At 35.3% G+C, this 21,270-nt stretch overlaps 3 protein-coding genes across 7 annotated transcripts in view; 1 reads left to right on the forward strand and 2 right to left on the reverse strand.

Annotated features, from left to right (window-relative positions):
- LOC105563570 (follistatin-related protein 5-like) overlaps window positions 1–12,658 on the reverse strand; it is a 45,701-nt gene extending 33,043 nt beyond the window's left edge. Inside the window, exons 1-2 of one of the 4 annotated variants that reach the window (XM_012015259.1) lie at window positions 12,579–12,658; window positions 11,904–12,158 (exon numbers count right to left, since the gene is read on the reverse strand). The gene's annotated coding sequence lies outside the window, so the exon portion shown is untranslated. Of the gene's footprint in view, window positions 1–11,903 lie in introns of all 4 variants that reach the window. The other 3 variants (XM_012015260.1, XM_012015257.1, XM_012015256.1) reach the window with 3 other exon arrangements.
- LOC105563568 (acyl-CoA Delta(11) desaturase-like) lies at window positions 1,696–9,811 on the forward strand. 2 transcript variants are annotated; one of them, XM_012015253.1, is made up of 6 exons: window positions 1,696–1,717; window positions 3,939–4,169; window positions 4,709–4,839; window positions 5,526–5,731; window positions 7,506–7,688; window positions 8,644–9,811. In XM_012015253.1, exons 2-6 carry the CDS (start codon window positions 3,941–3,943, stop codon window positions 8,930–8,932), a joined length of 1,038 nt encoding a protein of 345 aa, XP_011870643.1. In that variant the 5' UTR covers window positions 1,696–1,717; window positions 3,939–3,940; the 3' UTR covers window positions 8,933–9,811. The 2 variants fall into 2 exon arrangements, with proteins under 2 accessions (XP_011870643.1, XP_011870642.1); XM_012015252.1 differs by lacking the exon at window positions 1,696–1,717 and adding an exon at window positions 3,333–3,421.
- Window positions 12,659–17,660: 5,002 nt separating the features above from the next.
- LOC105563572 (kynurenine/alpha-aminoadipate aminotransferase, mitochondrial-like) lies at window positions 17,661–21,183 on the reverse strand. Its single transcript, XM_012015264.1, has 7 exons — window positions 20,998–21,183; window positions 20,547–20,733; window positions 19,964–20,080; window positions 19,195–19,518; window positions 18,758–18,884; window positions 18,045–18,253; window positions 17,661–17,772 (listed from the first exon to the last, which is right to left on the reverse strand). Exons 1-7 carry the CDS (start codon window positions 21,156–21,158, stop codon window positions 17,713–17,715), a joined length of 1,185 nt encoding a protein of 394 aa, XP_011870654.1. The 5' UTR covers window positions 21,159–21,183; the 3' UTR covers window positions 17,661–17,712.
- Window positions 21,184–21,270: the final 87 nt, after the last annotated feature.

Genomic DNA, 21,270 nt, shown 5'->3' on the forward strand with positions numbered 1-21,270 from the left:
GCCCGTATTCCGAACCCTCTTTTATGAATAAAATCGCCTCTACAAGTGGCTAATAAGGCCTTGTGATTGGCTACAAGCCACTTTTAAAGGTGCTTTTATCGATGAAAGAGGATTCAGAATACGGGCTTATATCTTTATTACATATTGCCGACTTCATAACTTTACAGTCCACATTTAAAATTTGTGAATGTTAGCTTTCATACCGACTTGACTGGTGATAAAAAATTCATAAAGAAGTACCGACTAATAATCACACTGGACGTTGTACCCATCAATATGGACATCATGCTTAATATTTAAAATATATTGATTATTTTGTCAATATTTACGGTGCCTAATTTTTGAAAACGTTTTCCAATTTAAATATCGAAACATTTAGAGAAATGAAAAAGTCCTTAATTTTTATATTGATAAGCACGAAAATACTAAAACTCGCATGTAATTTTTTAAAGTTCACATATGTGACCTTTGAACTTCCAAGTATATCTGTTACAATTCAATATAATTACAAGTTATTTTATTAAAAACAAGTTTATCGTTTGATATGCAAATGTGTATATTAATCTTTTATTTTAAATATTTTCCAAATATATTTACCGTTTTGTGTGGTTTTTTAATGACATTTAAAAATATTATTTTTGCTTCTTTGCGGTAATGCGAATACCCAGAATATTAAATACTTTTTGTTCCTTCCTAAGAAATTACGATTGGCATAATTTTATCTATTGTTGTCAATGATATTGTTGGCGAAGATCCTATCGATACGCTATATATTCACTCGTTTCGAGAAGAGGGGGTATATGATTAAGGTATAATGAGAACGCCCAGGCGTAGAGATGACAGCCGTGCTTATCGATAGATTTCAACATCGACCTCGCTGCATAACAATGCACGTGGATAGACATACTTTCTGAATAGGTTGCTGGCATGATTTTCCTCTTACCGGGTTGTAACTTTGATGGAGCTCTCGTGAAAGTTACCAAGATATATCGATTTGATACATCAAGCATTTCCGGGGTCATAGTCTGCTTATCAAGCATTTCCGGGGTCATAGTCTGCTTGTATAAAAGAGGGACACTGATACTACAGAGAGACATATTTATAATGGTATTATCAGTTGTTAAATGATCGATAATATATAGATGCACGGTGTTGTATAAACAATTTGTTTTGGACAACACGCGAGGGACTTAATAGACATATCAACAAGGGAGTGCGCGTAATTGAATTATTTTGGCGCGATATTCGATTGTGTTACTAATATAAATTTAAAATGTTCCACCGATAAATACGAGTAACAAATATACAAGAGAAATGAATCAAATAAAACTGTTTTGCATACATATATTATTTTGCTTTAACGAGCCACGTACCGCGTGCAGGTTACATATCGATTTTGCGTTTAGAAACAGATTACGCACAACGCTGATAAATATCGCGGTGTTCGATTGGCTTATTTGTCCCAGAATATTATTTGCGAATATCCACGCTATTTCAACTTCACGGGCTTTTGCGCAATCGCGCCTTTCTTGCCCATTGTTTCGGTACCGAACGCGATTTAGCGTGTATTTTCGCCACGTTAAGCCCACGGAGGGATTACAAGAAAGAGGGGGTTGTAAACCGCGGGATCCGGTGCAGCGTAGGTGGCAGCGATAGAGGCACATTATCCACGTACACGCCGGCAGAAATATCCCCGGGCTGGTTCATACATATTAACGTAAGTCATTGTACGAGTCCTTACACGAGTTGTGCGCGGGGAAACAAAACAGCCGGGAAATCGCGACCGCGCTTTATGAGCGGGCTACGACCGGGATACGACGGCTATTACATCGTAGATTACGGTATCGCTGCCTGTTACCTACCAAACGACGCGAATATAGCCGATAAAGACTCTACGAAATCGACGGCGTCGAACGAAAAATGACGTTACCGCGGGATTTTGGCAAGGGTTTGTCGCAAGCTGAATAAATCGCGCGAGCAAAGATATTGAGTTTCCCATGTTAATTCGAATGTAATTCGGGACACTTAGCATTTTACTTAAAAAAAAAAATGCTCCGAAACGGTGCATTGACTCTCAATTGCCATTATTAAATTTAGACACTGCGACTGTTAAGTAAATTTTAATTTCGGTTGAAAGTTTCAAGGCAACCATTTTTACAATTATTTTCCGTTTTCATACCTAGTGAAACGAATCATCGATGACGTCTGAGAGTACATTTCGTCGCGGCATATTAAAAGTTCTATCAATGTTTTTATATGTGTACGCAGCAAGAAAAACCTTGCCCGTTGCATTTAACAAACGCAAAAAAGCGCATATTAATAACGGAAAAGTACAATTAGTGATATTGATGAGGCACCAGAAGCTTTCTAATTGCATTTGCGGAACTGGTTTTGTCGTGAAGAAAGTTCGTTGAGTGATCGCATTAAACTTGAAAGCAAATTTATCATTTAATTTTTATATTCGCGTCAGAACTACACTATAATCACATCGAGACTAAATATTGATTGTATCAAAACACGACTACATGTCAGGAAGTGATAGTTCATTACAAGAAGCAGATATCGCCTATTTCATCGAAAGGTTTTACTCTTACGTTTAGTATGTATACTTTATAATCGCCCTCATATCAATCAAAAGTGAACGCGTTGCCACATAAAAACCTACAATTAATTATTAATTCGCATGCGTCGTTACATTTAAGATTTACCGTCGCGAGCTTTTTGTTTCAATTGTACTTTCTACGGCATACTTGTTATACGATACATTTGTAAGACTTGCGAACGCGCATTTAGAAGGTGCATATTAAGTAGGTTTCACTAGTTATAGACTGAGATGTTAGATATATTTGAGTCGTGTAAAGCAAAGGGTTTTATTACAAAACTTTTTTATCATACACATAAATATGTATGTGTTGACTCGTCGGGATCACAAGAGCGTGGCGTCGGCATCGTAGCGTTTTAAATTTCATATCGTTCGCGTTGATTTTCATGACAGACTTGGTGAAACGCGTCTCGGCGAAACGAATCGGCTGGCAATGCGTGACGCGTTAACTACCTTGACCACGAACTTGCACTCTCTTGCATTTCGTGCGGGAGTGCCGGAATGCTATTCGCTTTGCCGCGAGAGAGTCGCGTATGTTGAAATTACCGCTCGTTATAACGGTGTGCGGCGATACGGGACGCGTATCGCACATTGACGTACACTCGAGTTCTCATCGAGAAACACATCTCATTCGTCGATGCCTGCGATTTAGATGCTCGTCTAATGCAGATAATTACGCGCCGGGACATCGAGGCGGCAGTTATGCAGCTAACAATGGGCGCTTGTTAACACGAGATCGCTCTATAATGAGACCGATACGAAATCCACACTCGGATCGTGTCCTCGCCGGATAATTTTGCAAATGACCTGTTATGCAACGTAATTGACTCGTTTATCTTTCCGACCTACATAACGATTGACTTTTTAAAAGAAAAACTTTCTTAACAATTCGATCTCTTAATATTTCACGGCGAGGTAGATTTACGATTTATTTTTCTTACTACGCCAGCTTATTCTCAATTCAATTTTACGTTGATCACATTGATCATGAAAATTTTCATAGACTTCTGATCTATTTTGAAAGTAATATATTTTATTACGTTACGTTTGTAAATTTGTGAAAATACAATTCTTTAGCATTATGCACGACCAATAGCTTTGTAAATTAATAGGTACTTATATAAAGATTTGACAATAGAATAAAATAAAGATTTGTTAAAACCTGAAAAGCCAACTGCGATTTATTACACTCGCTTCTCTTGAAATAAATACGATTTCTTTTGAGTCTTTTTTTCGCGATATACAATATTTAGATAAACACTCGCGAGATAGAGATAAATAACGCGGATAAAATAAATACCTAAATATATGCCAATGCTGTTCTAAATATTTTCAGCAATGCCGGGTTCAACGTTAGCCGAATACGTGGACGATGAGAATCGAAAGTTAACACAGCCGGAAACGGAAAATGACAAGGATTCAGTTCTCAATCAACCACCGAAACACATGGAAGGGGAGCAGCCATTAATTTGGTTTAATATCATTGGCATCGCTCTTCTTCATGCCGTTGCACTTTATTTGTTCGTGACACAAATACACTTATTTAAATTTTGGACCTGGGTATGGTGTATGTATTAAAACAACTAATTTTCTATCACAATTTTGTTTATAATACATGAACAGGTATACATACATACGTATGTATGTATATTTTCGATGCTATTTATAACATGTCGAATATATCGAAGTGAAAAGATAAATGCGTGTTTTTTTTGTAAAATTGTAATTAAAAATTGTTTTCAGCCGAGATATCAAATTTATTGCTCGCCGTATCTTTAATTTTCAGTTTTTCTTTATTTTCAAAAATATTTTCAAATTTTAATTAGAGATTTTGGTGGACAAATTTTCAATTAAAATTATGTTAAACTGAAATTAATTGAAAAATAAAGTTACATTACTTCTTTGCACATTTTACATTTAATCCATACAGAATTGTTTATTTTTTAACGTTTGTAAGTAAAAGATTATTTTGATATTATGACATTTACTTATAACATTAATGTTCTCGCATCACTGTCACTATTGTCATTAGTAGTCATTACATGTTACACAATAAAATAATAAATTTGATATATCGCTGTTGTTTTATTTTCTGCTTATTTTCAGCAATCTCACATTTATTCACGTGTGGTGTCGGCATAACAGCTGGAGCTCATCGTCTTTGGGCACACAGGAGCTATAGTGCTAAATTACCACTCAGAATACTGCTTATTTCTTTATTCTGTTCGGCCGGCCAGGTAAGATCCTTAAATTTACAATTGTAATCCGTTCAGTTATATCACGGACAAGAAAATGTAGCTGCTTATACCTAAAAACTGCATGTGGCAACTAAATTTCAGTTGTAAAATGTGGACGACTAATATTTAGTTGTGATGACTAAATATTTTGCTACGGTGCCTATTGTATTAGGCGCGACAGCAAATCATTTGCTGTGCTCTAGAAATTTATAGTTGTGGCATTAAAATATTTTCAGAAAACCGTGATTAGCTACGATAGCGAAAAATTTGTTTACAGTGACAGCCTCGGTAAAAGTTACCATAATTTACCACAAGTTGTTACTTTCAAGCAGGTTCACTTTTTCATAATATGGGTGCAATTATCAGATAATTGAGACACACACAGTAACCCAAAGATAACTTTGAAACATTTACTCTTATTGCCTGTACTTTCGTTAATAGAAAGCTGTAATTTAGTTCTGTGATTGTAATGTGTTTATTTGCTACATTCACCAATTCGAAAGTATTTCCATTGCGATGTTAATACCTTTTGGTCTAATATGGCAATCGTTGTTAAAGTATATTTTATTATTAAAAACTTCAAACGTCTTGATTTGGAATTTTGCAATTATGCAATTTTACAATTAGTTCTGCTCGTTGCAGAACTAGTTATTAAGATCTAATTATCAAGCTTCGAATTTTTGCAGACTCATCCGTCTAAGTGGCTTCGTGTCCACCGTATACATCACAGATACACGGATACGTGCGCGGACCCGCATAATTCTCATCGCGGCTTTTTCTTCTCACACGTCGGCTGGTTAATGATGAAGCATCATCCGGCGGTCAAGGAATATGGTAAAAATGTGGATATGAGCGATATCTCTGCCGATCCTGTTATACGGTTTGTCGACAAGTGAGTAATTTCAGCGCATTCAAAGCTATCGACTTATACTTTACTTATTTGCGATGAAACGTTCGAGATATACAGGGTGTCTCATTTTAAATAATCCACGTAAATATCTCCAAAAATATGAAAGATACGGAAAAACGTTGCAAACAAAAGTTGTTTGGTTCGAAGGGGGATATAAGATGGTGCCATTGACTTGATCTTGGACAGTCATTTGAAGGTCACGTAAAAGTCACCTCCAATTTTTTTAATGGAACCCCCTAGTGTTTATTGTACTATCTTATTCTACTAATTAATATGAACAACTTTTGTCTGAAACAGTTTTTGATTTGCTTAATACTTTTTGAGATATTCAAGAGAAAATTTATAACTGTTTCAATGTTTGGTTTATGATATCTCGATAACTGTTTGTTGCAGGGAAAAGTAGTGCAGGACTTTTTTTACTTGATTTAGTCTCAAGACTATACTGTTGCAGTAGTGTTTCAATTATTGAAAATTTTTGTGTATTGTACATAAAATTTACATACACAAAAATCTTATGTCCCCCTTTGAACCAAATAACTTTTGTTTGAAACGTTTTCCCGTATCTTTTATATTTTTGGAAATATTTGCGTGGATCATTTAAAATGAGACACTCTGTATAATTAATTGCAGTTGCGTGAGTGACTTGCAACGATTGACTACGGTTGAGTGAATTTACTGGCACATGTCAGTCTCTATCACCATCAATCGTCGTACATAGTATAATCTTTTAAATGTCCTATCTCTAATGGAATTCTATCGATTGCTTTGTTTTACAAGAAATAAAGATTATTCTTATCGTATAAATATTTTTTAAATTCATTCAAACTATAAAGAATATAATTTTTATTACACGGAGAAAGATAATTTGCTGACACAGCAGATTTTATGCTGTTGTAGCAAATTCTGTTCGTTACTATATGGATAGCAAGAAGATTTGTTACGAATACTAATCGCAATTTGCTGGAATAATTTGCTGGATTAACAAATTATTTCGTTGTGGCAGCAAATGTATTTGCTAAGAATATATTATTTTGCTTCAGTAGCAAATTAATGTGATTTTAATTACAAATACACTCAGCGAATTTTGTTCTATTCTCGCAACAAAATTTGCTATAATGACGAATAATTAGTTCTATCAACTAAATTTTATTGCTATTACTACGAATATGCAGTAGCAACGGCGATTTTGCTATCACAGCAAAATTAATTTTTTCCGTGTACTTATAAATTTCCTATGTAATATAAGAAAGCGCGAAATGAGAAAATATACTGTGTGCATGTGTGTGATAAATATAATAATAATAAAGTACCACGAATTCCTCATTATATTCAGTTAGTTGAAATAAAAGGAAAGAGAAATTGTAGTGACGCTTGTGAAGAACAAGGAGTGGATAATATTATACGATTTGCATTCAAAATTGTATAAAAGCAAACGGGAAACGGGGGTTTGACATTTATAAAAAGAGACCACAATTATTGAATTGGTTTCGTTCGCGAGATCGTTTCTCAATTATCTGAAGTGTTTGAAATTGCGTGACTCGTTGTTCCCCGAGATGAGGGAGGCTGAGTAATAATCAATCTCCCTCATTTCGTTAAATCTGTAAAATGTCTCATCAGAGAGCGGAATTGAACGCCAGTATTGCAATTTATTTTGATTCATGCAGTTGAAACATACGGTCGTAAAGGAAGGAGATGCCGTTACGCCGTTACTGAACTTTGTATGTGTGTAACTTTCACTGACGCCTCTTTACTGCAGGTTTTACCCGCTACTTATGGTGCCAATGTGCTTTATCCTACCGACGCTGATACCAATTTACCTATGGAATGAAACCTGGAGGTTAAGCATAAGCAGCGTGATCATCCGCTACGTATTCTCGTTAAATTTTACTTTCTCCGTCAATAGTTTCGCTCACTTGTGGGGCAATAAACCATACAACAGGTACGCGTCAGCCTTATGGGTTCACGTTTACACGATTATCATTCAAGCCGGCGAATATAATGTTCGAGTCGTGCTTAAATATAGAGAACAATTTTAATTTAATATAAAAGATTAGAGATTTCGATACAGTTTAATAAGGATTTAAACGGAACTAGCGGAACATATCCTTAGGTTAAATGGTATTTTAATGGTAACATCGATAATTGATATTGTTATATAATTTTTAATTGATACTCCTTAAATACATCTATTATTTTAAAGAAGTTTCAAGTTTCAGTAATTATTGTACTATCCATTATTCCCATAATACATTACTTAACATTGTTGAAAATTAATATTTACTAAGTAGGTTCCAAGATTTCCATTTTATTTTAGAGAATACCATATCCATTTCTAGTCATAAAACAAATCAATATCTATTATAAGAAATAGAAAATTTTACGGAAATCTCAATATTTTCTTAAATTTCTGCTTCTTGAAATGAAGCACGTGTACAGGGAGAAATTTTTTTTCAAACTTTACTCTGAAAATCATGTAATTGTGGGACAACATGGCATTTTGAAAAACTTTATGAGAGTTTCTTGAAAATTTTCTATACATTTTACTAGTACCACAATATATACTAAGCATAATTACTAGTAAAAAGTATGTTAAAATTTCAAAAACTCTCATAAAATCCTTCGAAATACTATGTTGTCCCACGATTACATGATTTTTGGGATTTTGGGATAAATTTTAAGAGAAAATTCTCTCCGTATTAACGTATTGTAAGTGTATTGTAAATAGCGATTGAAGTTTATCAAAATGTATTTTACATCTGTATCCCGTAGCAGATAGAACTTAATAAGATGTTGTTCCGCTTAAATAATCTGTTGCACGATATTCCGGCAAAAGTTCGTTCGTAGTCGACCCAGATCAAGCGACGAAACTTCCCTTTCTCCTTTTCTTGTTCTAGTACCCTTAAGTCAACGGAGAATCGCTGGGTGTCCTTCTTTGCTGTCGGCGAGGGCTGGCACAATTACCATCATTGCTTCCCGTGGGACTATAAGGCTGCGGAGCTTGGCTTCTACCGTCTCAATGTAACTACCGCCTTTATAGATTTCATGGCTTGGTTAGGATTGGCGTATGATTTGAAGACAGCAAACCCTAAGCTTGTCGACAGACTGTGTGCGAATAAAGGTGACGGTACAATTCGCTCGAGACTCAAGAAAGATATTCCCGAGATATCAGATGTTGCTGAATAAAAAAATAATAGGAGAACAAGATAGGGGGAATGAGGTAGTGCATGCACTCAATTCGTACAATATCATTGTATTGTTCGTATTGTTTCTTCATAGAACGAATAGTAGTATTCCAATTTATTATAACAATAATGTGTGTAATCTGTGTTTTATAAACTTGTACAATAAATGTAAGTTTGCTGACTTTTTAAATATATTTGAGCTTTTAAATGGTAATTTAAATTACCCTTGCCTTCATCCTTGCGACTGTTGATTGAGGTACACAATGGAAAAAGTGAGATGATGTCTTTTATAAATTAGGCAGCTTTCTACTTTCTTTTGACTCGAATACAAATAATTATAATCTTTTTCCCCGGCCATTCCGGCGTTTCTTTTTTTTTCGAGCTAGAATAAATAGAACAATATTTGCAGTCATATCTTACGCACGATCATCGCGTCTTCGAGTTAAGGGAATATTATGGAATATTACGGCATGGATTACACATGTACGTTATCTTCGATTGAATAGTATTGCCTTTGATAGATAGATTATCCTCAAATTTCCCTGAATAATGTACATTGCTTAATTACGTTCGTTGAAATTATATTAATAATTTCTCATACGTGAAATGCATGACACATATATGTGAAAGTATGTGACATAGGCGGAAATATATTGATATTTCAGAGAACATTTTCATGGAATGAAGAGCAATGTAGATACCTATATAAAGGACCGATTATATATTCTATTACACAATTAAATAAATTTATCATTAAATGGTATGTAATAGCTTTTAATGATGTTATAGGATTCCAATTATTAACGTATGAATATATGTTACGACTAATGTGAGATAAATAATGTTTATTAATATCTGTTACAACATTAATGTAATAGATATTAATATAATAAATTACTTAACAATATCTATTATATTATATTAATATTCGTTCATAGCGAATTTGAAAATATTTAAAAACGTGGCTAATTGAAGTGCAATCATTGTTCAACAAATAAAATTAAGCTAAATTTTTTAAATAGATATAATTTTGGAATATTTTTAAATAGATGTTGCAGGGCTTATAAATTTTGTTAGAAAATTGGAACGAAAATTAATATTCCATGTTTAAATTATAACAGTTTATTACAGTATGGAACTTGTAACAAAGTATTAATAAAACATAACTCATTAAAAATTAGTTAATTAACGCGTGCAGCATAAATTACAACTTTACGTAATTCGTCGACCCTGGAAATATTTTGCGCTTAATTTTAATATGTATATTGGCCATGTATTGTAATTATGAAATGCAAGCCGGGGGCTTTAATTAGTGGAATGCATAACATTTTTTGACGCTGCTGATTAAAAAAGGGAGGGATCATTTCGGCTATACTAAAAATCCAATCAAAATTTTAAGGCCCTATTTTTCTAACAAGTGCCCGGATAGTTAACATTCTCCGCCGTGTCCCCGATGTATCCTCGCGCAAATTTTTGTCCCGGTCCGATAGCGGAATTTTAAGCGTTGCGGAATTTTAATAAAGGCTTTGTCACACGATAGGTATCGGGTGTATCACACGGACGGGGTACGCGCCTCCGCCGACCTCTGCGGTCAACGATTTATATACATAAACGTCCTACATACGCGAAGTCACGTTTCGCCGATAAAAAAAGAAAGGGAGACGCCAGAAAAGTGTTATCGATCCGGATAGCCTGACGTCGCGCCGTTTCACCCGGAGGTTAAATTTAGTATTTATCATCACGTATTCCGCGGAGTCTACAGGTAGCGCCTGCGCGACCCCGCCGTGTCGCGCGTCACGCACCCTTATACGCGCATATGCCTATCTACCATTCTATACATAGCCGGTGCACACGGCGGCGGCGGCGGCGGCGGCGGTGGCGGAACATATTTACCTCTATGCGGACGCATTACGAACATTCGTCTATTTTTGTCATAGCGACCTGTCGTGTATCGATCATTTCTCTAATGTTTCTGTAAATGTGGCCGGGGACGCTCGTTCCCGCGCTCCCCCGGCGCGCGTCAGCGTCGAAAATCTAGGGCGAGAAAAAAGCCGCTCTGCCGTCGCGTCGCGTGTTTTCACGCGACGACGGCTGCACATGTGGGATACGAGCGGGACCGCGCGATTTATCGGTAATTAAACCGTTAGGCGGAACGCGCGCGTAATTATGTTCGATTCGCTAATCATACGGGCCTTTTTATACACGCTTTCAGAGAAATTGCCAAGTAATATGGCACTTTTATTATGAAACGCACGTTAGAGATGACGCCAGCGTATGCCGCTTGTTTTTCTTTTAATTGCTGGAAATTATACCATTCGTGAGATTTAATTAATTTTATGTGCATCTCTGTCACGCAATAATAATGAAATACATACAGCGCGCAAATATATATTATTATACATTGTAATGTCGCGTATATTAAAAAGATTATATTTCTCTCTCCGCCTCGTTTTTCCATTCTTTGTTTCCTTTTCACGCTTAAAAGCAATTTTATAAATTACGAGGTAAAATAACGGTAAACTTTACACGATTGCCGGGAGTATTTTTAATTTTGCATAGATTCTTATAACAATTTTTTCTGAGAAATAAAAGAGAGAGAGAGAGAGAGAGAGACATTTTTGTATTATTGCTGGAAAAATTCGAAAAGAGTGCAAAAACAACGAACCGCTTAAATTTATTTATACTGGTATTTTCATGCCGAGCTATGTGCCAGACTAAAATTCCCTCGATATTTTAGCTACCAGGGAACGTTCCGTACTCTGCGTACAGAGGGAATTTATAAGCATTTTCTTAAAGGAAAAGAAAAAAGAAATAGTTCGAGAGGATTACTTGAAATATACGTAAGATTGTTGAAATCGTTTAGGTACGCTAAAGGCGTACTGAATTTTCACGAAGGCCGGGACGAAAGGAAGAAAATGAAAAACACTGGGACATGCTCGCGCGATGCGGAGATACCAAGCGACTCGACTCACCCCGTGTTACTGACCTGACCAGTTTTAGTTTCGTCAGGATAATACCCTCGCCGCCACCACAGTAAACACACCACCCGCCACTTTCGTCCCACGACACTGTGCTGGGTTACGTGCACGCAGCCTGGATTTTAGGGTCCACGCCGGTGGCGGTGACGTTGAAGCGCACCCCGAGGGGGTGCAAAAGTACTCGGTCCGGCTGGAGCCGAGCGAGACCGTGACTTGGTACGTGACGCGGCGGGAATGCGATTAAAAAAGCTGCGGCACATACATAAATCAACGTGAGATTATCGGGGGTATGTTTCGTAACTTCACTGTAGCATACGAGGGACGGAGCGGGCGCGACGATAAATGAACACCAGTCTGGGAGCAGGAGGGACCGGGGGGTGAGAGCGCGCGCGTATGTGTGCGAAATGAATGGAAATCACTGGCGGTGATCGGAGGAGCACCGGGGTGCAGGGTGTGCGGACGATTGAATAAACAAACGAGCTAGCGAGTACACAGGCCGCGGACGGGCCGGGTCGTAAACAGGGGGGTTAAACAGCCACGCGTTCTCCCTCGGGTGCGTGGGTGGACGCTACGCTGGTGCATGCGTATGGTACACCGTGTACGCGCGTACGCGCTTATGTATTATGCGCGTGTATGCGTATGGGTACAATATGCGTGCGGCCTGCGTGCCTGCGTGTGTCTATATGCACGTGTGCGAATACGAAGGTGCGAGAGATCCTCTAACCGCGACGATGGTTTAGGGTGTACTGAGCGTTACCCGGAGAGGGTTGGAAAACGGCGTAGTGTCTAATCCAACATTACCTAACTGTATAGCAACGGCGCCATGGAAACGGCACGTTTGCGCCTGCGTCGCCGTCGACATAGATCGACTTAAACTTTTTTGGCAATTCCGCCAGTTACTTGGAGAACTCGCAATAAAAGCCGCTATTAATTCTCTATAAGTGTCGCGTCCGAGGGAGGGAGGGAGGGGGTAACTTCGCAATTTGTCGCTCTCGGGGGAGCGTGGTAGTGGTGGTCGGTGCGCGTTGACCCGAGAGGAATCGCGCGCGGGGGTGGAACGAGTATCGAGGCAGCTGTAATGTCGCCGCTCTAAGATCTTCAATTAATTCTCTCCTTATCTGTTCAATTAAACATAATAGATCTTTTATTGTCGTGGCGGACCGCAGTCTCTTCTCCGACGCACGAGGGAGGCGCGGATTCGAAACGAGAGGATTCGAGATCGTAGTGTTTCTTTGTCCTGTCACCGATAATTCGCTATTCGCCTATCATTGTCGTAGGAAGGCTCAAATGTCTGCTAAACATCAAATTTTTGACACTAATCTCGACTTAGGCGACATCTCTTATCGATATTCTCGAGTGACATTTCTCGCCTTATAAAAATTGATAAGAACATATTACAGTAGTTTATTTCAGGATTGTGGATTGAATGTTATAACGTTCGTTTATAATATTTGATACAAAACAGCTTGACATTTGGATATATCTCGTCCATCGGTAATTCATAAACTTTGAATGAAAATGTATAAATAAAAGTAGAGAGCAACGGATGCGAGATCATGTTTCAACATAACTGTATTACTAATGTTACATATATCATTACATTACATATATCATATGTATAAACGTTGCAATTGTAATTGCAATGTTTAAATTATGGATTGCTGATAAACTAACAACGCGTTGCTGCTATTTTATCCTTTGAGCCAGTCTGTATTACGAGCCACCGACGAGACAGTATTGATTTTCGAGATTTAACACGACTTTCTCTATTATTTAGTATAATATATGGATCGGCACGTTAAATTTTCCAATTACTATTTACAGGAGTAATAATTTTAATTGTGATTTAAAAAGATCTAATTCTACAGTAATTAAATAAAGACAATGAGATTGCGAAATAAGAAAATATTCTTTTATCAAAGAGTTAATCATTTTAAAGTAAAGGATATAAAAAAGGAATGTATTTTTGGACGTTATTTGAACAGCAGTTGTACGGATCAATAGTACGTTCTAGGGGTTAAAGACCTTCAGCCAGGAGTAAAGGTACGAAGAGAACACTGACATTACCGACTATATTGTCGTATTCGTTATAAATTAATATATATTTCACTACTAAATTCATAACTTATATTTTTATAAATTACAATTTTGTTGTTTTTTACGAACATATGCTTTTATGAAGCATTTCTGGCATGGTGCATTTCTATATAAAAATTTCTGTAGTTATCCACGTCGGTTTAACTTACCGTTCTTTTACAACAAAACAAATTTTTTGAACTATGCAGATTATTGTTGATTTTTAATGGTATCTGATCGATAGAGAAACAAAGAACATGATAATTAAATGAAAAAGTATTTTAAAAAATTACATGTTCGGAAACGTTTGTTAGTAATTTACCGATGAGCTTCATTTTATTGTTTCCAACGTAGATGGCATACAAAGTACTATACGTAAATAAATGCAGAGGAAAGTCCAATATTGTAAGATAGCAGCTGTTACAACACCCAAATTTAATCACAAATCCTTTTTCGCAACAATTACACAATCCAATAATGAATTTTCCACTGAACAGATTTCGCTCCAAGGGCAATAAATTCATGGTGGATTCAACCGATGATGTTTTTTAATTTAACAGTACTAGAAACGATAAAACGTGCGCTTCGCGCGCGCAGTTTGTGGTCAAGCATTGTATATTTTTAAGAATTTGTATACACGCGAAGAAGTAATTGTATGCGCAATGTCAATTTAAAATAAAAAGGAATTTGTCACTCACTGATACGGTTCGCAACAGCAAAGTTGTACATCGCTAACTATACATGTTAAACTGTAACAATACAAAAATGTATACGATTATTATAGACTAATTATGTAAAATCCAGACTATTGTATTAAATGTACTTTATATTTAATATTTTTGAAAATGGGTATTTATTATTATAGAATAATTATATAGAATACTGAAAGTCTTCCTTTTAAATATGAACTCACAAAATTTTATACGTATGGTTTTGTCTCTAACACTTATTCGAATCCACGTTCGAATCATTTGAATAAATAAAATAAAAGCACAGAACAGATGCTTTATTTTGCACAATTAGCAAATAAAAAACATGTAAGACACTTACCTTACGATTTCTCTGCCATTGCCCGATGCCACCTAGGCCCTGCTCCTCCTCTCAGATTTTCTTGTTGCACTTACACTCACAACACTCACTCGCGAAATTTCGGACACTCCCGTACGCGATGTAAAATACCGTGAAATGCAGTAAGCGACGTTCTTTACTTCCTGCCCGTTCGAGTTGGGAAGAACGACAGAGCGAATTACAGCGCGAACGCCGAAGTCACAATATCTCTCTCTTCCCGAAAATGGAACAGATTACACGAAATCGATAGATAGTTAAAAGCACGGTGCGTAAACGAGATGTAACCGTGACAAAGTACCACGGTTTACTTTCTTATTTTAGATGAGTTAGTCTCGTAAAATATCCATGTACACGTTGATAAAGAGCCGTCGTCTCAACGCGCAATTCGTTTCTCATTATGAGTTATGGAAACTTAATAATTAATCTAGTAGCGTTACTCGTCACTGATAAAGGAGTCCAATCAATCAAATCAATAGCGTTTTATCCTTACATTCTTCACGATCGAGTCTTGGAAACCGACAACGCAAAAACAATACCACGCACGGAGCGACTCGCGCCACTGCTTGCCGGCTCGACGTTCGGCGAGCGACTGAGAACGCGGCGACCTTCAAGTACAATAATGGTACGCAAAAACATCGTACGTCACCGCGCCGAGTGAAAAACAACAAAAAAAACGTTGAGAATTCGTTGGCCCATCTACGTAATGGAAAATTCCGTACTTATCACTCGCTCGCCGAACGTCGAGCCGGCAGGCAGCAGCGAGAGTTGTTCCGTGCGTGATATTATTTTGACGTTACCGGTTTCCAAGACTCGATCGCGAAGAATGTAGGGATAAAACGCTATTGATTTGTACACCTTTATCAGTGACAAGTAACGTTACTCGATTAATTATTAAGATTCTAAAACTTGTAATGAGAAACGAATTGCATGTTGAAGCGACGTGTATATAGATATTTCACGAGACCAACTCATCTAAAACATGAATGTAAACCGTGGTACTTTGTCGCGGTTACATCTCGTTTACGCACCGCGCTTTTAATTATCTATCGATTTCGTGCAATCTGTTCCATTTTCGGGGAGAGAAATTTGTGCGACTTCGGCGTTCACGGCGTAATTCGCTCTGTCGTTCTTCGCAATTCGAACGGGCAGAAAGTAAAGAACGTCGCTTACTGCATTTCACGGTATTTTACATCGCGTATGGGAGTGTCCGAAATTTCGCGAGTGAGTGTTGTGAGTGTAAGTGCAACAAGAAAATCTGAGAAGAGGAGCAGGGCCTAGGCGACATCGGGCAACGGCAGAGAAATCGTAAGGTAAGTGTCTTACAGTTTTGTTATTTGCTAATTATGCAAAATAAAGCATCTGTTCTGTGCTTTTATTTTATTTATTCAAATGATTCGAACGTGGATTCGAATAAGTGTTAAGGCTGGTCTACAATACATGGAGTAAGCTGGAGTAAGGAGTAGGAGTAAGGAAATAAATCCATTTTATTTCTTACTCCTACTTCAGCTCTTAAGCTTACTCTCGGTGAATCAAAATGCCATCAATCAGTGTTACAATTATTTTAAAAATCATGCCCGTATTTCAGCTTCCTTACACCAAAAGCTAGAAGTTACGGCTCTCCCTTACTCCTTACTCCACGCTTACTCCACGTATTGTAGACCACGCATAAGAGACAAAACCATACGTATAAAATTTTGTGAGTTCATATTTAAAAGGAAGACTTTCAGTATTCTATATAATTATTCTAATAAATACCCATTTTCAAAAATATTAAATATAAAGTATATTTAATACAATAGTCTGGATTTTACATAATTAGTCTATAATAATCGTATACATTTTTGTATTGTTAGAGTTTAACATATATAGTTAGCGATGTACAACTTTGTTGTTGCGACTCGTATCAGTGAGTGACATATTACTTTTTATTTTAAAGTGACGTTGCGCATATAATTACCTCTCTCTCTCTCTCTCTCTTCGCGTGTGTACAAATTCTTAAAAATACACAATGCTTGACCATAAACAGCGCGCGCGAAGCGCGCGTTCTGTCATGTCTAGTATATCTAAATTGTAAACCTTCATTTACTCTGAACCTAAAAGAGAAGTGAAGTACATCGCGCTTCGAGAAAATAAATCGGTATCGCGAAGAAGGGCCTTAATTGTTCGATATTAACGACATTCGCGCTGGTAACATCTCTTTTTTAGTAAGGGACAAGCGCGCGCCATTTGCTCTCTCTAAAAATTCGCATGGTTTGACAGCTGCAAATAACACGACTGAAGCATGTCGTATCGCATAAGCGAGATAGCCAATCAGCATCGCGGAAAAGCGGCAACAATACTTCGAGATATGCGACTAATCGACTTACATGCCTTTTTTAGAAGTGGGTGGAACCCCGCTATCCCGTATTAGGATTTCATCTCATAATAGGGGACTTTCCTCTATTAATAAGTTTTCTACTTACCGATTTTCAGCAAGATGAATATACAATAATAGTATACAAAATGTAAAGAAATATATATTAACAAAATTTAATGTGATTATTTTTATTATTTTTTTATTTTTCTAAAATGTTGAAAGTAGATATTTAAAAATTACTTAATATTTTCTTTCAACACAAAGTTAATAATAATAATTTCAAGTAATATTTAAAATAATTTTTCATTTAATACCTTTTTTCGCTGCTTCTTCACGTATTGCTTTAGCTACTACAAATAATGCCTGAAAAAAATGAACACTTTAAATTGAAAACGTACGCATAACTGATATTTTTTTACGTTATCAAAATAAGAAGAAAGTAAACATTTTAGGAAAAATATTTAAATTTTTACTTTTACTTATTGATATTTTCTTTTTTGCAATTTGTAAGAATTAGATTAAGATATTCTTGTTTCATACGAATTGTTTTAGTAAAATTGTTAAATTTAAAAAATTTTTTATTGTTAAATTTATTAAAAATTTGATAGGTAAAAAAAATTAAGTTTCAAATTTACTTTATCTATTTCTTCTATTGAAGCATAACTGTAACTCAATCTCAAATGACAATCGCGTCTTGAAGCATCATAATTGAAGGCACTTCCGGGAAGAACAAAAATACCCTGCGGCACGCATTTGTTCATCACTAAATCCCGTATGTCATCTGCAACTGTTACTTTAATCCAAAGAAACAGTCCACCTTGGGGTACGTACCATTCTGCCACATCTAACCAAATATTTTATTGATTTTATATAAGGATTTCAAAGCTACCGTTAAAATTTAGGTTAACAAAGATTAAAATAGGAGGATTCATAGATAAAAAATTATTTATTACCTATGAATTACTTGATCGAAAATTAAAAATTACTTTTCTTGCAAAATATATTGGGACACTTTGAATAAATCAAAACTTTTGATACTGTCGTTAAACTAACAATAAATTGTAAAAGAGAGGAAATTATAAAATTAGATTTTTTAGTTTTAACTCAACTTTCTTTTGATTAAAATTTTTGTATAAAGAATCATCATAAAAGGATATAATTTAACAATAAATAGTAATTTGGAAAGAAAGTATCTAAGATAGTTGAGAAAGCTAGAAGTAAATATAATAATAAGGTTTAAAGTTTTAATTAATTTTTCCTATGAATATTTTAAATAAATTTTTTTAGATCTATAACAATGACAAAATTTTTCAAAATATACAGAAAAACAGTAAAAAACTTAACATACCTTTTAAATGTTTTTCCACCAGGGTTAGCATTGTATCACGTCGTTCCCGATAAAACTTTTGAACATCTTTAAAATGTTGCTCAAATTTTTCCTGTCCCCAATTATCAAAAAGTTTGTAAAGAAGCATCTAGAGGAGAGTTATAAAATTATTTTGTTATACACACATATATACGATAAGTAATTATTAGCATCATTAAAAATTTGTTAAAAGATGAAATTGTAGATACGCAATGGAATGTAATCGTGATTATCAAAATTTCTGTAATAAATAAGATAAGAATCTGATAACGTTATGACGTAATTATATTTACTCTACAGTCTTTATCGTATCATGCATATGTGTACAAAATGCTCATGATGATACTAATCATTATAATATACATTAAAAGAATACTCAGAGATATTATAAAAAATGTTAAAAGAAAGTCGAGCTTTACCTGAGATAAAGATGACGCATGAAGAACAGAGTTTCCCATTTGAATGACAAAATTCTCTACAATATCTTTGTGTGCTGTGATAATGCCGACGCGAAGCCCAGCACTCATAATCTTGCTAAATGAGTCCAACCTGATTACGCGACCATCAGTATCGAGGGAAAAAAACGACGTGGGTTGTTTATCCAGATAATGAACAAAGTAGTAAGCATCATCCTCGACGATTAGGAAGTTGTATTTCTGTGCCAACTCGTATACTTTTCTTCGACGAGTCTCTGACAAAACGGTGCCCGTAGGATTTGCTCCCGTTGGATTGACGTAAAGTAACTGAAAATTACAACAAGCTGAGAATAACTTTTTAACGAAAGGTAACAATTGCATAAAAAATTAACGAAATAAAAATCAAATATAAATAAAAATAAATTTAAAATAAACGTGTCAAGTATACGAGTGAATTAATCTTGAGATTACCTACTAATTTAAAATAGGTAGGTGATTAATTATTAATACCTTTTAATCAGATTCCTGTCTTCTAAAATTGAACATCTAGATTTGTATGTTTAAATTATTTCTATGATATTCGAGTTCCTTGAAATTTTTGTCTTTTTAATGAAAGTATCGACACGTTTTTGAAATTGCTTTTGAATTAGAAGTAAAGTAAAAAAATTTGTCACGAATAAAAAAGGTAGAGAGACAACAATAATTACTTCCTTATTATTTTCTACAATTTCGGAAAGAACATTTGGCATAATATTGCTATTTTCTAACTCACTTTTGGCATCGGCCTACCATCCTTAAGTCTTTGTTCACATGCTTTGGTGATTTCTTCGGGAATTAACCCATCACTATCTTGATTTATCTCTATAATGTCCGGTAACAATAATGTTAACTAAGAATAAAGAGAGAGAGAAAGCTTTTATAAATTATTTTATTTTAAATTATTTTATTATATCAATTAAATTATTTTATTTTATTTTATTTGACTTTTCTCTTTAGTTTGCCCTAATTTACCTACACATTTCAATTGATGAGTTACTTATTAGACACCCTGTGTATGCTAAAAATAAAATCTTTGATTCATTACACTGAAACATATATGTTTTAGTAGAATAAATTAAAGATTTTATTTTTTTGTATTAAATTCATCAATTCTATAAGCAATGTAAAATTATACTGTTTTCTTAAGTACAGTTGTGTATTTGACATCGTAATGAGACCTAAACTTTAAAGTTTTAAGTTCGTTTTTTTAGAGACTTGTATTTTTGGCATCTCTATAATTAATTTCTACTTTAATATCATCTCTGTCTCTATCTCTATCATTTATTCTATTTTAATATTATTTTAAAACAACGAACCGATCCGATTATGCCCGAGTACGTTGGCGCTTGAATCATAATTGGATCATTCTCATCGATCATCATTTCAAAGATTCTATTGCAAGCGTCCATGGTACCGGCCGAGAATGCGACATCCCAATCGTCTCGTCTTGGTGTGTGCCACGTTTTCTGGAACTCCCTCCATTTTTCTAAGAATGGTGGATAACTTTGACAAAAAGAAAAATATAAATATACATTTATTTCAAATAGATATCTATATTTTTATCTATTAAATGATGGCAATGCTTGTGATATATTGACAAGTAATATAAGAGTAATCTGATAATAAAAATATTTTACAAATGTAAAACAAAGTTAAATAAAAATAAAATTAGTTTGGAACATTTAATATTAATTATAAAAAATTAATATTTTATTTTATATAGAAAAATAGAGTCCATACATTATATTGTTGATATTATGTACTTACCCCTGCGATGGTCCATACTGTAACGCTGTAGACAGTTCTTGTTTGCTCAGATTTATTGGGATATCATGCTTATATGTTATAGAAATGTTATTGATGGGATACGTTGCTACATTTGGCATACCGCCAGCTAGAGTTATACAGTTTTGCTGCGTCAGGTACATCTCGCCTAATTTAAAATTTAAAATTAACAGTTACAAGATGAACAATTATAACATTATATGTATTATACGTATACACATATACATATACAGGGTGTCAGATTCGATATGGACG

This window comes from Vollenhovia emeryi, unplaced genomic scaffold, assembly GCF_000949405.1.
Source record: "Vollenhovia emeryi isolate VEMERY1.0 unplaced genomic scaffold, V.emery_V1.0 DF939174.1, whole genome shotgun sequence".
NCBI classification, from domain to species: domain Eukaryota; kingdom Metazoa; phylum Arthropoda; class Insecta; order Hymenoptera; family Formicidae; genus Vollenhovia; species Vollenhovia emeryi.